At 41.2% G+C, this 17,763-nt stretch overlaps 1 protein-coding gene across 2 annotated transcripts in view; it reads left to right on the top strand.

Moving 5' to 3' along the window:
• The window catches only part of LOC124605365 (NAD-dependent protein deacetylase sirtuin-3-like), an 83,787-nt gene that overhangs the window by 28,831 nt on the left and 37,193 nt on the right, over nt 1-17,763 (top strand). For both annotated transcript variants that reach the window (XM_047136993.1, XM_047136994.1), the window contains exon 3: nt 3,447-3,606. In XM_047136993.1, the coding sequence (XP_046992949.1) occupies nt 3,447-3,606 (160 nt within the window). The remainder of the gene's footprint in view (nt 1-3,446; nt 3,607-17,763) is intronic.

Raw genomic sequence — 17,763 nt, 5'->3', positions numbered from 1 at the left:
AAAACGTAATGTACTTTGTGGATAGCCCTCGTATTTATAACTAGCCTTTTCCCCATGGCTTCATATGTGTACATGTATGTCACATATATTGCACGTTTCCTCCACCGCTCTCTCTTTGTCCATCTCCTCCTCCCCCTCTCTCTGTCAATCTCCCCCTTCTCCACACTCTCTCTGCACATCCCCCCCCCTGCTCTCTCTCTCTCTCTCTCTCTCTCTCTCTCTCTCTGACCACATACTCCCACCCCTCTGTTCATCTCCTCCTGCCTACTTCTCTCCATCCATCTCCTCCTGCCCACCTCCAATTACCCACCTCTTCCTATCCATGTCCTCCTGCCTCCTGTCATATCCACCTCATCCTACTGCCCCCCCCCCCCCCCCTCATATCCATCTCCTCCTGCCCCCTTTCCCCACCAATCTCCTCCTTTCCCCCTCTCACTACCCATCTCCTCCTTTCCTGTTTTCCTAGCCCTCTCTTCCTGCCCCCCCTCTCTGTCCATCCCTTGTTCTATCCATCTTAACCTTTCTCCATCCATGCCCCTCTGCAGGTATAGTCCCTGCAGAGCATGTTGATAAAGCAGGCCGATAGCACTTCCACAAGACACCTGCTGTCCGGGGCAGCCTACACTTCTGGAGCTGGAAAACTTTTTCTTGTCCTGACACATGGGCTGCCCTGCTAAGGAGGTCAGTAAGACAGACCATTACAATTCCCGCACAGTACGCCTGTCATGCAGGGCAGTCTATGTGGCAGGGGCTGAAAGATATTTTAGTCCGTATTTCTACTCCTCTAGGAGGTAGGAAGCTATACACCCCATAATTCTGATAATTGTGAAGTTTTCTGTGTGTGTGTGCACCAAATTTAGTTGAAAATGCTCCAGGAGTTTGGGAGGAGATCCCAGATGTACACACATACATCTCCATACATACATACATAAATACATACATAAATACTGCTTTTTCCTTGGGTCATTAGTGGAGTTGCTAGAGGAAGATTAACACATTAGTGAAGATATCATCAGGTAAATTAGATGGTGTTCCCAAGTGAAATGCAGTTTTTGTCTGTCTTCCCCTCCCTTCCTGTGAACATACTCCTTAAAACACCCAAAAGCTAACAATTCATCTTATAGTTGAGGAGTTCCTCTTCATGACTGGTTAGCAGATGCACACTTTTCATCAAAAATAGAGCTTATTGTGACATTGTCCTGACTACATGGAAACTGGAGTTTGGTGTTTCAAACAACTGTTATAATGTGGTCTTCACTGCCTCATTATAATTTAGTTTCAAATCTACAAACAAATTTATTTAAACTCTACACACTTTAAAGAATTGTGTTTGCTTACAATGTTATAACCTTTGAGAGTAGTGTTCCACTTGGGCTTCATTGTCTAGACTGATTATTTCCCATGTTCATCACTCAACATGTTTGCTTGAAGGAACCCCAGAGTCACATACATCTACATCTACATCTACATGATTACTCTGCAATTCACATTTAAGTGCTTGGCAGAGGGTTCATCGAACCACAATCATACTATCTCTCTACCATTCCACTCCCAAACAGCGCGCGGGAAAAACAAACATCTAAACCTTTCTGTTCGAGCTCTGATTTCTCTTATTTTATTTTGATGATCATTCCTACCTATGTAGGTTGGGCTCAACAAAATATTTTCGCATTCGGAAGAGAAAGTTGGTGACTGAAATTTCGTAAATAGATCTCGCCATGACGAAAAATGTCTTTGCTTTAATGACTTCCATCCCAACTCGCATATCATATCTGCCACACTCTCTCCCATACATACATGTGCTAAAACATTTTGTATTACATGCAAACAAAGGAAAATGTGCATTTAGGGCTATCTTTACTGTGATTTTCTGTCTTGTGAGCACACATTATTTTTAAATATCTTTACAGTTTCTTTCCATCTTGCCTGACTAGTTTGAGGATAGAATTCTGTTGTGTTGTTGTAAAAATTTTGTGAGTATTTTATTTGTTATTAGCATTATTCGTATAATGGTCCTTTGAATCATTTCTGTGAAAATCACTTATAAAAGAAAATATTTTAATCTATTGCTATGCATTTTTCTTAATTTCTTGTGAAACATATTTGAGATTAAGAAAGCAACAAGATGTGGCATTGCTTTTTGACAAATCTCATAAAAAACGTGATGTTAAGTTTCTAAAACCAAAACTTTCACTAGTGGGAGATAAGGGACAGGGATTGTGTTTGAATTGTGAAATCTGAGGGTAAAGAGGGCACACATCAGAGCTGAATATCAAAATTGGTAACTTCAGTCTCTCTCGCTCCCTCCCTCCCTCTCTCTCTCTCTCTCTCTCTCTCTCTCTCTCTCTCTCTCTCTCATTCACACACACACACACACACACACACACACACACACTCTTTTTGGGGGAGGGGAGAAGGGGGGGGGGGGACAACTGCAAGGAATGATATAAGTGAATTCATAACAAAGTGCTCATAGTTCAAAATTCATTAAAATACCATACCTCACTTTAAGTGAATTTGCAAAAACACGATCCAGTCACATTAATGTGACCCATATGCAGCAACATTCGCTTAATGGTCATTGAGGAAATACCATTGATAGCCACTTGGTTCATTTGGGCAGTCAACTGCTCAACAGTTGCACATCTATTCAACTGTACAAATCTTCACAGCCATACCCATGCCATCTGTGGCCTGTGGTGCACCAGTTACCTTGGTGCCAGTTTCGGTAGCATCATTTTGTTATTCATGGTATAATATAACCACTACAGAATGTGAACAGTTTACAAACTAACTCATTTTGGAAATGCTTCCATCCTTGGCCTGAAAGCCAATGATCATGCCCTTTTGGATGCCAGATAATTTGCTTTATTTCTGCATTACAATGACTGCACTGTTTTCCACTTCTTCTTGACACACTTTATATACCCTACAGATCTACTGCTGCCACAAGCCATCTGTGAGTGGTTATTGCACATTGACATCAAACATAGGTTGTGTTTACATTGATGTGACCAGAGCACATACATGGAAGTCACCATAAAGAATTTTTTTGTAAAAAATAAAAATAAAAAATTGCATTCTTGTATGATGTTTTTGAGCCTGGAATACATTTCATGTGTTGTGAGTTTTGTGTATCCTCCTATTTTTTGTAGTTGATTTCTGTTGCAGTGAAACAGCCTATTAAATTAAAAAGCAGTCAACGTTTCAATTTTTATTCATGTGTAGAGGACATCTTTGCAAACAATATTGAAAAGCTACTTTCTCATTTACTTCTGTTCATATTTGCTGAGGAAGTAGTCTTTATTCTGGAAGGCTCAGAGCACATCATCTTTTATTTTGCTGGTTTTTTACTAGGATTTACACAAGCAAAGATATTTTATCCTCCTTTTGCAGCCCCAAAATTTTATGTTTATTTAGTAAACGTTACTCACATTTTATTCCAGATGTATGGAGTTGTTTTGCTGCAAATTTTTATAAAAAGAGTAGTGATATACCATCAAATTCTTTACCAGCTATAGCAAAGTATATGGCCGACACTTCCAAAAATGTGCTTGTGATGGCTGGAGCTGGCCTTAGCACACACAGTGGAATTCCAGATTTCAGGTAAAACTGTGTGAGGTATGTTTTAAATTAGACATTTCATTGCATTTAAAGATACTATTTACTTTAGATTCAGTGTATTACTGTTGCTGTAGTTCATACTATGGTGCTTGTAAACTGAGTTACTGATTACAGAGCATGGGTGGTTCAGAGTAGAGTTCAATCCAAGTCCAATGGTTTTGATTTCTTATTTGTAAATGCAGCATTTGTTCTCTCTGCAATAATATCAAACAAACTTTGTCCTGGGAATGATACTACAGAGAAGCCTATCTCCGAATACAGTAACACCGAAGAAAAGGTGCTTGTCACAAGGAAAAAGTTAGAGAAGTTGTGTGCCTATTTGCAAATTTAAATTATCTGATTTCTGTATTTCATTTCTCCCTCTTATTCTCTTATTCAAATGTAAAGTGAGCAGCTATTCTATTACAAGATTGCTGAAGAAATTTTTCTGAACATCAGTGGAAGGCCAGAAAAAAATAGCTGCAGTTGTATCTGAGATTTCGCTAACGTGTGTTCATTATGTCACATGACTGACTCTGGCCATTGATATGACAGTCAAGCAGCAGGATGGGCAAGACACATGACATCAGTACATTTAAGCACAGCAGATAGTGAATGCTTGGCACATGAGACACTCCTTCGCTGAGGCCATGCAGGCACAGGGTTTCACATGTGCCACCATTTCAAAGACGTTCTGCAAGCACCTTGTTTCGGGAAAAGAGCTACTGACAGAGTCAATGTATACAGGCAAAAATGTATTGACATTAAAAGTCATTACTGATTATTGCAGATTCTAAAAGCAAGTAGATGGACCGGAATCATAGGCAACCTCGAAAGGTGGGGGAGAGCACCTGTCCACTGTGCTGGAATCTGAGTCAGAGACTCCTTGTCGTTATAGAATTCTCACCTACTTCTAGAAATAATTTTCTGTGATACTACTAAACCCAGATTCAGCAATGGCGAAAGCAACAAGACACTGTGGCTTTAGCGAGCACTGCATAGTGTACGTTTATTTGATTGTCAGAATGTTTTCAGTAAATTATAGCATTCCTTGGCATGGTGGCAGTTTTGAAACTGTTTTTCAGTCATGGCAGAAGCAGTCCTAGAGAGAACACTGCCAAAATATAGCCACCAATCTTTTCAAGATAGTGTAACATGCAGACACTCTGTTACCAACTGTACAGTCCATATGACTTGTCTGGAACCTGTCAGAAGCACCTGGAAGTTGGATGTTGTCAATACTAAAGGTTCCTGGGAGACATTTGGGCTGCTGGTGATGGTGGTGCTGGATCCAAAGCATCAATCATAGGCCCAGAGACTTCTGGAAATGGTGGCATCCCTTTGGGATGTGACAGTTGCAGTGATGTCAGTGAAGTTGATTTCCATGGGCGTGCACTTCAGCTTGCAGGAAGGGAGGAACAGACAGCCATCCTGCCATCCTCTGTGAGCCAGGAGTAGAGAGCACAACAATGTGGTTGCAATGGTGGTGATGGTGGACACCTCAGTGACAAAGGGTGCTGACCATGGTGTCACAGCTGGAGTGCCAGCCCAGCATCCCACATGTTAAGGCCACCAATACCACTGAGTGCCCCTGCTGTTCCGCCTCAGACCCACAAATCCACCCTGGATTGTGCACAGATGTGCATGTCCACACTGGTGCACCCACATGGGATGGCATGGCTTTGTCTGCTTAGTCTTCCAGTGGTAGACAAAGGAGATCTAGAAGTATCCTATGAAGGGGCCTTTGAAGAAGCTCTGCCAGGTGTTGACCTGTAAGAAGTTATGAAGGAGTTTAGTGCTGTAGTTTATTTAGTAGCACTTAAGGCTTTTAAAAATTACACTTTGAGAGTGTGAATAAACCATTCTGCCTGCCCATTTGAAGCTGAACAAAAAGGTGTGTGGTAAAATGTTTAATTCCATTGTGAGTACAAAAAAATTTGAAATTGGCCACTGTGAATTGGGAACATTTTGTCGGTCACCAACAATGTACAATGTACCATCATTGTAAAGTACCATTGTTGTCTGCTGGAGGCAGGTGACATATGGGAGGTTTGGGAAAGAGTCTACAGTAATTAACCACACGGACCCCCAAGAAAGGACCTGTGAAGTCAGCATGAACTCGGTTCCATGGCTGCATCAGTGTTGGCCATGGAGAAAATGACTGAATTGGAACAAGCTGGGGTACCTGGCAAACATCACAACATCAAACCACCTGTGCATCATTATCATCCATACAGTGCCAGTAGATGTAGCACTGTACCGGTTGTTTCATCCTGGAAATCCTTCTATGGGATTGATGCAGGAATTGTAGGACAGAGCCACCACCCGTCATCATTCCTCATCTTCCATCAGGAGCATCAGGCCTCTATGAACCAGATGTTGGTGCCACCAATGGATAAAAGATCAAGTCCAGGTGGTATTGAATCTAAGAGTTTGGTAGGCCAAACCTATCGGATATATTCGCAGACCACTTTGAAGCAATATCTCTGGAATTTAGAAGGAACTCATCTAATGATTAATCCAGTTGGCTCTGTAACTGAAAACAAACTGTCCTGGTGGTCAAATCTAGGATCAGCTTCTGCCAGAAGGTGAGAAAGTGCATTAGAATCATGAGCATAAGTGTGATACTGAATGGAATATGAAAATTTGTCAAATAGCCTATTGAAGAAAGCAATGTGATTTGGTCAAAAAAGTGATGTGGAAATTATATCAGAAATAAAATGAAATGTGGGATCATGTGAAAAAATGCAAAATTTATGGAGACCATGTATGATTGGCAACACTTACTTTTTGATCTGTGAATAATGTTCTTAAGCTGGAGTAATATTCTTTCACATAAATGCAGTTGACCTCTGTGTACCATCATCTAACATATGAGAGAGAACAGCCCCAACACAAGGGGGTGCATCTATTGCCAACATCAATAGCAAGTGGGACTGGTAAGTCATTGGGAAGGGTGCAGACTGAAGGACTATTTTAATTTCTGAAAGGTGTGATGGCACTCTTCGAACCATTGTAAAAAGTACTACCTTTTTATAGGTATGATTTAATAAGTGACGTATGGAGGCTGCCTGGGGTATAAATCAAATATAGTAATTGACTTTTCCTAGAAATTCTTGAAAGTCTGTATCGAATTTAGGCACAAGCATATTCTGAATAGCCTCCACATATTATTTGGTGGTCGGAGGGCCCTCTTCACTAAGAATATAACCTAAATAAGTGACCAGCAGTTGAAGGAAGACACATTAGGAAAAGTTACATTTAAGTCCTGTCTGTACAAGGGCTGCAAAAACCTAACAGAGATTATGAAAATATTTGTCAATGTGTGACCTGTTACTGAGATATCATCAAGTTAATGGACGTAAAATGGAAGCTCTACAATTTCTGTTCAAGAAACCTTTGGAATCTGGTGGAGGTGCTAGCCCATGAAAAGGTAACCTGTCAAATTAATAGAGTCCAAATGGTGTGTTCAAAACTAAAATCTTGAGTTTTGGTCAAGAGGCAACTGAAAATATGCCTTCATTAGGTCAATTTTTTAAGAATCTCTGCTCATGAGAGTTAAGAAAAAGTTTTGTCCAGCAAAGGTAAGGAATAAGAATCAATATACGCATGAGCATTAATGCTTTCCTTAGGATGTTCACACAGCCAAAGAGTATGTTCACCTTCATGACCACCACCAATAGAGAACAGACCGACTGTATGAAATGGGGTAAAAGATCTGTTGTTGGCCTAACCTCATCCATAATGCTCAACAGAATTGGGCGAGATTTCCAAAATCTTGGACTGATAGTTGTGGCCCTGGAAGTCCACTGCTTTCTCTATACCAAATCTGAAGAGTGGTGCAAACTGAATATGAAGTGAATCAATTGCAGAACCGTGCACCAGCTATCCAGTGGACTACATTTCATGACGTAAAGATAATCCAGAGGCAGAATATGCATTGAGGCTAAAAATTCTCTCGACCAAAGGATCAGCCACAACCGAAAATGGCAATTCCCAAGAAACCTGATTAAAAGTGGATGTTTGTTACAAATGGTCTAAGAGTGGCACATCATGGTTACTGCATGCCCGCAGCTCTGGCCGCACTCTACTGAGTGAAGGAGTGTACAGACTAATGTATGTAGACTGTTCTGTGACTGAGACCATTGCTCTGGTATAAAAAAGAAAAGTCAGTGGAATGTCTTTCAGTACTGCATGTAACAAAATTTTATATGGCACAAGTGCATAATCACTGCCTGAAATGTAATTATTTTGAATTGCCTTGGGCCAGTGGCTGGTGCCCACTATGCTATGGCGTACTTCAGCAACTTTTATTTATTTTTTTCCTGATGTCAGAAGCCTGCCTTTACAATATGCACAGTTGTATCAAGTATAAAAACATTCACAAAAAAGAACATTCATGACATTTATCCAAAATTGAGTCACACTCTTGTTTGCAAGGTCCTGCGCTGAACAGGTAAATGGATAAAGAGGCACTGCACAGGTGTTCCGCAGTTTGCTCTTTTCCACACTCACACATGCTATCCTCTGATGAGAAACTCTATAGTTTAGGAGAGTATTTTGCCTGACTAACACCAGTTCCTAAATGGTTAAGGGATCTTTAAACACACCACTCATTGCTGTGGGCAGCCGGAAGATGTTCTCATGATTTCACCCGATCTTGTTGATGAAAAAATCTTACCTCATTGGGAGGGAGTTTCAAAGATTCTGCTGTTTGAAGGAATCTTTTTCTTAATTTTATCCTAGGCTGAGCTTGTTCATTGATGAACAGTGGATGAGATTCAGTGTTCTTAGCTTTCAGTCGTTACGATCAGTGGTTACTTGTTGATGACTATTTGGAGGTGCGAAGTGGCAAGAAAGTAAATCTCCTCCATGTAATCAGCCTGCAAGCGTTGTTCAGAGCCACATGTAATCAGCCTGCAAATTTTGTTCAGACAAGGGTCCACATGTAATCACCCTACAAGCTTTGTTCAGAGAAGGGTTCACAGTTTTAGCATGAGATTATTTACACCAAACAGGGGAGGCATACGCTGCTGCAGAATAATACAGGACTGAAGCAGGGGTTCTATGAACTTTTGGCATAGCTCTCCAGTTTGTATCTCTTAACTTTCTTGAGATATTATTCCATGTGCTGATAATGTTGAAGCAGTGTTATCTGAAGGTAAGGTAAGTGAGTTAGTGTTATTCCTGGGTAATTTGGAGTGAAGCTATGTTTCACAGCGGTCCATTTCCAAGAAACATTCAATTTTCTTATGGCTTCTCTGTACCTGAGATGGAAAGCATAGAGCAGACTTTTTGAGTGATTAGGCTTTAGGGGTATCAAGTGAAATTTGTGACTGGATTGAGGACTTTTTGGTAGGGAGCATGCAGCAGGTTATCTTGGGTGGAGAGTCATCATCACATGTAGAAGTAACTTTGGGTATGCCCCAGGGAAGTGTGTTGGGACCCTTGCTGTTCATGTAGTATGTTAATGACACTGCAGACAATATTAGTGGTAAAATCAGGCTTTTTGCAGATAATGCAGGTATCTATAATGAAGTACTATCTGAGAGAAGCTGCATAGATATTCAGCCAGATCTTGATAAGAGGTCAACATGGTGCAGAGATTGGCAACTTGTTCTAAATGTTCAGAAATGTAAAATTTTGTACTTCACAAAACAAAAAAACATAGTATCCTATGACTATAATATCAGTGAGTCACTGTTGGAATTGGCCAACTCATACAAATACGTGGGTGTAACACTTTGTAGGGATATGAAATGGAATGATCACATAGGTTCAGTCATGGGTAAAGCAGGTGGTAGACTAATACTGGGGAAGTACAATCAGTCTACAAAAAAGATTGCTTACAAGTCACTTGTGTGACCCATCCTAGAATACTATGTATGTGGGACCCACACCAGGTAAGACTAACAGGGTATATTGAATATATACAGAGAATGGCAGGACAAATGGTCACAGCTTCATTTAATCCATTAGGGAGTGTCATAGAGATACTGGAGGAACTGAAATGGTAGACTCTTGAAGACAGGTGTAAACTATCCCAAGAAAGTCTGTTAACAAGTTTCAAGAACAGGCTTTAAATGATTACTCTAGGGATATACTACTACCTGCTATGTATTGCTCACACAGGGATCATGAGGATAAGATTAGAATAATTACTGCTCACACAGAGGCATTCAAACAATCGCTCTTCCCACATTCCCTACGTGAGTGGAACAGGAAGAAACCCCAATAACTGGTACAGTTGGATGTACTGTCTGCCATGCACCTCACATTGGTTTGTAGAGTACAGATTGAAATGTAGATGTAGCTGTAGGTGGTTAGCCTTATGGGATGTGGTTAGCTTTTCAGAACACTATCGAGAGGGAGTTCTATCTCTTCAAATGTTTCACCATGGGTGATCAGGGCAAGTTTCGTGTGACACAAGGAAGTAGGTGGTCATTTTGTAAATATAAAACAGCAATGGAGCCAGCACACTTCCTTGAGGTAGACCATTTCTCTGGATCACAGCTTATTTTGTTGCCCTTGAAAAACAACAAGAAACCCCTCAGTCTGCAAAAAGTGTTGATATCAGTCTGGCAAGTTTCGAATCCTTGGTGAGAGCAAATGCTTTTTATAAAAGAATTCAATAGTTGAAGAAAATGTGTGCAGTGCTAAGGTCAATGAAGGCTACTCTTGTGATGTGTCTGTTTTTGAAACCATCTTCAAAATGTTGAGTTAGGCTGAGGATCTGTGCAACAGCACTCTTGCCTAGTCTGAAACATACTTGTTGTGGGATGAGCTGCTGGTCAGTAGCCTGAATGAGCCAGGTGAATAGCATTCTTTTGAATGTCTTGTGTAACTGACACAAGAGAGAGATTGGTCTATAGTGTTTAGGGTCCTCACTATGCTTTCAGGCTTTAGAATGGCTGTTGCAATGCTTTCTGCCATAATTTTTAAATATTGGACCTCCCTGAACAGTTAATAAAGAGTTATATCAACCATTCCTTAGTGGCCATACAAAGTTCTTTATTTCTTCTGCTCTGATATCATCCAAACTAGCAGCTTTCCCTTACTTCCACTGGTTTATTGCATCTTCCAGTTCAGTGATGTTAAACTTGCGTAAGTTCCGATGTTCCTTTATTCCTCTTTGAAGGTAGCTTCCACACAGGTCTCTTAGATATATTTTATGTTTTGTTTTACCATTCATGAGAAGTTGGTGGGCAATCTGATTAGCTGTCACATCCAAGTGAGAGTTTGTTGGATCTCTATTGAGCTTCTTTAAGAGTCTCCAGGCTTTCTGACTACTCTGTGGTATGTCTAGCTCTCTCTTCAGTTTTCCCCAACTTGCTCTCTTTGAAGAGGCTGTTAAAGAAGTATCTGTTGCTCTGATGGTTTCTTCATCTATTGGGTTCTGTTTGAAGAGCGTATGGTAGTCCTTTGGACTGATATTACATCTGGATTTAGACCTTCATTGTCACTGAGTGTGACATTCATGAGGAGTAGATTTATAGGAACTCTTCTTAACAGCATTGATGAACTGGTCATATGCTTCAGCTGTTGGCTTGATGTTCCATATCATAGTGCCCAAGGTCACAGAAAATTTTGGCCAGTCCACTTTCTTGAAGTTCTACCTCTTGCAAAAGGGTACATACTGTAGTCAAATAGCAAAGTGAATCTGGCACAGGCTTGGTGTGTGTTGAGAATGAGATAGGGCTGAATACTATTATAGTGCATTACTGTGTAATGCTATTACTGATGAAAATCACATCTGGAATATATACCCTCTATGTGAACAGCCACTGTTAAAGGAAAGTGGCAGTTTACTATCACAAATAAGAGATAGCTCACATTATCTGCTCATTGGTGTAGTAACTCGCTATTGTCTGTACAGGATGGGCAGTTGGGAAGGTGGTGAGCATTATGGAATGAATAGGATAATATTTAGACAAAGGCCCCCCCCATGAACCATGGACCTTGCCGTTGGTGGGGAGGCTTGCGTGCCTCAGCGATACAGATAGCCGTACCGTAGGTGCAACCACAACGGAGGGGTATCTGTTGAGAGGCCAGACAAATGTGTGGTTCCTGAAGAGGGGCAGCAGCCTTTTCAGTAGTTGCAAGGGCAACAGTCTGGATGATTGACTGATCTGGCCTTGTAACAATAACCAAAACGGCCTTGCTGTGCTGGTACTGCGAACGGCTAAAAGCAAGGGGAAACTACAGCCGTAATTTTTCCCGAGGGCATGCAGCTTTACTGTATGATTACATGATGGTGGCGTCCTCTTGGGTAAAATATTCCGGAGGTAAAATAGTCCCCCATTCGGATCTCCGGGCGGGGACTACTCAAGAGGATGTCGTTATCAGGAGAAAGAAAACTGGCGTTCTACGGATCGGAGCGTGGAATGTCAGATCCCTTAATCGGGCAGGTAGGTTAGAAAATTTAAAAAGGGAAATGGATAGGTTGAAGTTAGATATAGTGGGAATTAGTGAAGTTCAGTGGCAGGAGGAACAAGACTTCTGGTCAGGTGACTACAGGGTTATAAACACAAAATCAAATAGGGGTAATGCAGGAGTAGGTTTAATAATGAATAGGAAAATAGGAATGCGGGTAAGCTACTACAAACAGCATAGTGAACGCATTATTGTGGCCAAGATAGATACGAAGCCCACACCTACTACAGTAGTACAAGTTTATATGCCAACTAGCTCTGCAGATGACGAAGAAATTGAAGAAATGTATGATGAAATAAAAGAAATTATTCAGATTGTGAAGGGAGACGAAAATTTAATAGTCATGGGTGACTGGAATTCGAGTGTAGGAAAAGGGAGAGAAGGAAACATAGTAGGTGAATATGGATTGGGGGACAGAAATGAAAGAGGAAGCCGCCTTGTAGAATTTTGCACAGAGCACAACATAATCATAACTAACACTTGGTTTAAGAATCATGAAAGAAGGTTGTATACATGGAAGAACCCTGGAGATACTAAAAGGTATCAGATAGATTATATAATGGTAGGACAGAGATTTAGGAACCAAGTTTTAAATTGTAAGACATTTCCAGGGGCAGATGTGGACTCTGACCACAATCTATTGGTTATGACCTGTAGATTAAAACTGAAGAAACTGCAAAAAGGTGGGAATTTAAGGAGATGGGACCTGGATAAACTAAAAGAACCAGAGGTTGTACAGAGATTCAGGGAGAGCATAAGGGAGCAATTGACAGGAATGGGGGAAATAAATACAGTAGAAGAAGAATGGGTAGCTTTGAGGGATGAAGAAGTGAAGGCAGCAGAGGATCAAGTAGGTAAAAAGACGAGGGCTAGTAGAAATCCTTGGGTAACAGAAGAAATACTGAATTTAATTGATGAAAGGAGAAAATATAAAAATGCAGTAAGTGAAACAGGCAAAAAGGAATACAAACGTCTCAAAAATGAGATCGACAGGAAGTGCAAAAGGGCTAAGCAGGGATGGCTAGAGGACAAATGTAAGGATGTAGAGGCCTATCTCACTAGGGGTAAGATAGATACCGCCTACAGGAAAATTAAAGAGACCTTTGGAGATAAGAGAACGACTTGTATGAATATCAAGAGCTTAGATGGAAACCCAGTTCTAAGCAAAGAAGAGAAAGCAGAAAGGTGGAAGGAGTATATAGAGGGTCTATACAAGGGCGATGTACTTGAGGACAATATTATGGAAATGGAAGAGGATGTAGATGGAGATGAAATGGGAGATATGATACTGCGTGAAGAGTTTGACAGAGCACTGAAAGACCTGAGTCGAAACAAGGCCCCCGGAGTAGACAATATTCCATTGGAACTACTGACGGCCGTGGGAGAGCTAGTCCTGACAAAACTCTACCATCTGGTGAGCAAGATGTATGAAACAGGCGAAATACCCTCAGACTTCAAGAAGAATATAATAATTCCAATCCCAAAGAAAGCAGGTGTTGACAGATGTGAAAATTACCGAACTATCAGCTTAATAAGTCACAGCTGCAAAATACTAACACGAATTCTTTACAGACGAATGGAAAAACTAGTAGAAGCCAACCTCGGGGAAGATCAGTTTGGATTCCATAGAAACACTGGAACACGTGAGGCGATACTGACCTTACGACTTATCTTAGAAGAAAGATTAAGGAAAGGCAAACCTACGTTTCTAGCATTTGTAGACTTAGAGAAACCTTTTGACAATGTTGACTGAAATACTCTCTTTCAAATTCTAAAGGTGGCAGGGGTAAAATACAGGGAGCGAAAGGCTATTTACAATTTGTACAGAAACCAGATGGCAGTTATAAGAGTCGAGGGACATGAAAGGGAAGCAGTGGTTGGAAAGGGAGTAAGACAGGGTTGTAGCCTCTCCCCGATGTTGTTCAATCTGTATATTGAACAAGCAGTAAAGGAAACAAAAGAAAAATTAGGAGTAGGTATTAAAATTCATGGAGAAGAAATAAAAACTTTGAGGTTCGCCGATGACATTGTAATTCTGTCAGAGACAGCAAAGGACTTGGAAGAGCAGTTGAATGGAATGGACAGTGTCTTGAAAGGAGGATATAAGATGAACATCAACAAAAGCAAAACAAGGATAATGGAATGTAGTCTTATTAAGTCTGGTGATGCTGAGGGAATTAGAGTAGGAAATGAGGCACTTAAAGTAGTAAAGGAGTTTTGCTATTTGGGGAGCAAAATAACTGATGATGGTCGAAGTAGAGAGGATATAAAATGTAGGCTGGCAATGGCAAGGAAAGCGTTTCTGAAGAAGAGAAATTTGTTAACATCCAGTATTGATTTAAGTGTCAGGAAGTCATTTCTGAAAGTATTCCTATGGAGTGTAGCCATGTATGGAAGTGAAACATGGGCGATAAATAGTTTGGACAAGAAGAGAATAGAAGCTTTCGAAATGTGGTGCTACAGAAGAATGCTGAAGATTAGATGGGTAGATCACATAACTAATGAGGAAGTATTGAATAGGATTGGGGAGAAGAGAAGTTTGTGGCACAACTTGACCAGAAGAAGGGATCGGTTGGTAGGACATGTTCTGAGGCATCAAGGGATCACCAATTTAGTATTGGAGGGCAGCATGGAGGGTAAAAATCGTAGAGGGAGACCAAGAGATGAATACACTAAGCAGATTCAGAAGGATGTAGGTTGCAGTAGGTACTGGGAGATGAAAAAGCTTGCACAGGGTAGAGTAGCATGGAGAGCTGCATCAAACCAGTCTCAGGACTGAAGACCACAACAACAACAACATAGACAAAGGCCATTTATTGGCAAAAGCATGTTTAAAAGAGGTCTCAAAGCCAGGCCTAGGGAGGCGAGGGTGGGCCAGAGTGTAGAGTTTGGCAAAACATAGTTCACGAAGCTAACGAAAGTTGGTGTCGGCCAATCGGGCCAGTCTGAGTGGCATGCCGGCTGCGAAAACTAAGTCCCTGGCGCCGCGGAACCGGGAGAAGAGGGAGATGTTCACTGCTATAGGGCGTGATTCCAAGAGCACAAGTAGACAAGAGAGCAGGCCCGGCAACTGGCGGCCGGGTATATTCGATGCACCACGCAGCTTCCTCCACTCTGACTGGTCAGGACCAAGAAACCCGCGGGGGTGGCAATGGAACTTTCCAGAGCATTGCCTGCTAAGTGACGCCTGGAATGGCGTTACCTCGTAAGCACATGAGGGAGGTGCGTGATCGAGGTGCCCTTCCTCGGTGCTGACTTCTTGTTGCTAAACCGTGGGATGAAAGAATTTACAGGCAGCCAACACTTCCAGCTATGGATTAGCTGTAATGGAAAAATGAAGTTACTGTTTGAAAGCTCATATAATAAAGTAAAATCCCCTACTGTCTGGCTCATCCTTTACACTCCTCCCCCTTCCGTGGGAGCGGAGAATGTATGTGAATTTGATCAATGTAATTATTATTTAAATGTAAACAATTTTAGTTTGCAAAACAAGGTAAACATCTGTTGATTAAGAATGGCCCTCTCAGAAGATGGCAGGGGGTTAACCTATGGGAGGGTGTTGAGAATCTAAAGACCTTGTAGGGGTCACAAAGGGGCTTACACACATCAACAATATATGTGTATACAAGAATCACCATAAAACATCAAAACATCATAGAATATCAAAACAAAATTAGAAAAAAAACATAACAGTGTGAATGAGGTAAACATGCCAAGTGTTCTTGTTGCTAGGATGAAGTAAAAGTGTCTTGTTTGCTTAAATAAGTTGGAAATGTGAACATATCACCACTGATGAGTCACAGCGGGGGCGAGTGGTGCGAGGCGGCGTGTTGTGTTGTCCTCAGTGGGCAGTGTGCAGCCTGCTGGCAGGAAGGGGGCGTGGCCGTGGCCAAGCCTGTGCACTGGAACTCAGACTCAGCGCAATGGGGTCTGAGGTGAGATTCACATGTTTCAAACACATTTAAAAAGGGAGTTAACACTAAGGGAACTCTTAACTGTATTGCACAAGTTTTCACATTGGTAAATAACACAGTTCCACTCTTAAAACTAAGGGAGGGCACATGGCTGATAGGGTGTTTTTTTTTATTTTTTTTTTTTTTTTTGGGTTCGTATCAGTATAATAATAAGCATAACAGTGACCAGGGTTACCGTGGCACGGGGTATAATGGTTGTATATAGTTTAGTAGCTGTTTGTCATTCATTTAGGTGTGCTGACAGGCGAAGGTAAGAAATTTGGCCTTGCTCATGTTTTAACAGGTCATCAATTGACGATAAGAGGTGATCATTTGATTTATTAGATAAAATCCGCAAGTTAGCTGACAAGGGAATCATGAACGAGCTTCCAGGTATAAAAAACATAGGTAGATGAGTGTGAATATTAAGTGAGTAAGCCATAGTGGAATGAAAGGTTATTAGTGGCTTAATAATATCACAATAATAACACTTGTAACAAGGTAAGGGTAGTGCGTAATGTCGTGGTAGTATTAATAAGGCGGGTGGGAGTGCAGCAGCTGACTGCAAGGCTATACTGCATCAGCCATGGGAGCTGGCTGCAAGTCCGAATCTTGTGCTAAGTCAGAACAGCGTGCTGCAGATAACTTCAGGGCCACGTTACGTCAGAGCAGCGTGTGATAGCTGAGAAACGGAGCCGAAGCTGCTACGACTGTCAAATGCGGCACACAGCGCACACAGTGCACACATGCGCTGTGCGAGAAGCACAACACAAAACTTCTGGATTGGAGTAGAGATTTATGGGGTTCAGAATGAGCAGTGATGAATATAAATGCCACAAAAAGGGGGTATAGCATTACTGAGTAAAAGGGAATAGATGTGCGTAATCAATATGGTTTATTCAATGATGACCAGCAAAACAGCAATGGCGCTACTTCAGAGTGGCGGGCAACAGAAGTGGGATTACGCGTGACATCACACTAGATGCATTGTTACAGGGAGTTCTGTTTGAAACTACATTAACATACATAAATATAAAAATGAGGCACACAAATATCATATTACATTGCTGCCTATGTTATATCGATAAGTAAACAAAGTTAAATGCCTCTTTGGGCTGACCATCCACTTGTGGCACATTATGAGAAGAAGTTTCTCATGCATCAATACATTCACTAAACACCATCAAGTGACATTGACAAAGAAAAATGAAACCAATTTCGTGCAGGTGGGACGTAGATTGTGTCATTGAATGTCAACGATGTTGCTAACAGGTGGAGAAAAACAAAACTTTACAAGAATCTAGAGATTTCCATAGTGGACACGGAAAGTGTAAGGAATTTAATTAGAAACAACTAAGTTGAACGTAATTTCTGAAGGACTTTTCCTTTATGAAGATATAGTGCACGGCGCATCGTTGACACGACGTTATCACCTACTTAACTGTGTATATGACAATTCTACGACTCCAAGATAGCTGCTACGTACTTCTTCCTAGAACTCAACATCTCTCACATAAAATAAAATAAAAACTTTACTGTGCGACCAAATTCGCCATCTTTATCCTCTCAACATCTTGCGACTAAACTTGCCGTTTCTATAACTCCTAGGTGCTGGCCTCATCAGGCCCTGCTAGTTGCTTAAAACTCCCATCTATCCTTGGTTATATTGCAGTGTCGTGAGACACATCATACAGTTAAGTGCTACTACTTCAGTAGTCAGTACTCCTTCGGAAAATACAACGGAAAAACAGGGTCAAAGAAGGCTCAAAGTTTT

This window comes from Schistocerca americana, chromosome 3 (genome assembly GCF_021461395.2).
Source record: "Schistocerca americana isolate TAMUIC-IGC-003095 chromosome 3, iqSchAmer2.1, whole genome shotgun sequence".
NCBI lineage: Eukaryota > Metazoa > Arthropoda > Insecta > Orthoptera > Acrididae > Schistocerca > Schistocerca americana.
Note: the sequence above shows the minus strand (reverse complement) of the source record. Positions and strands in the feature narration are given on the sequence as shown.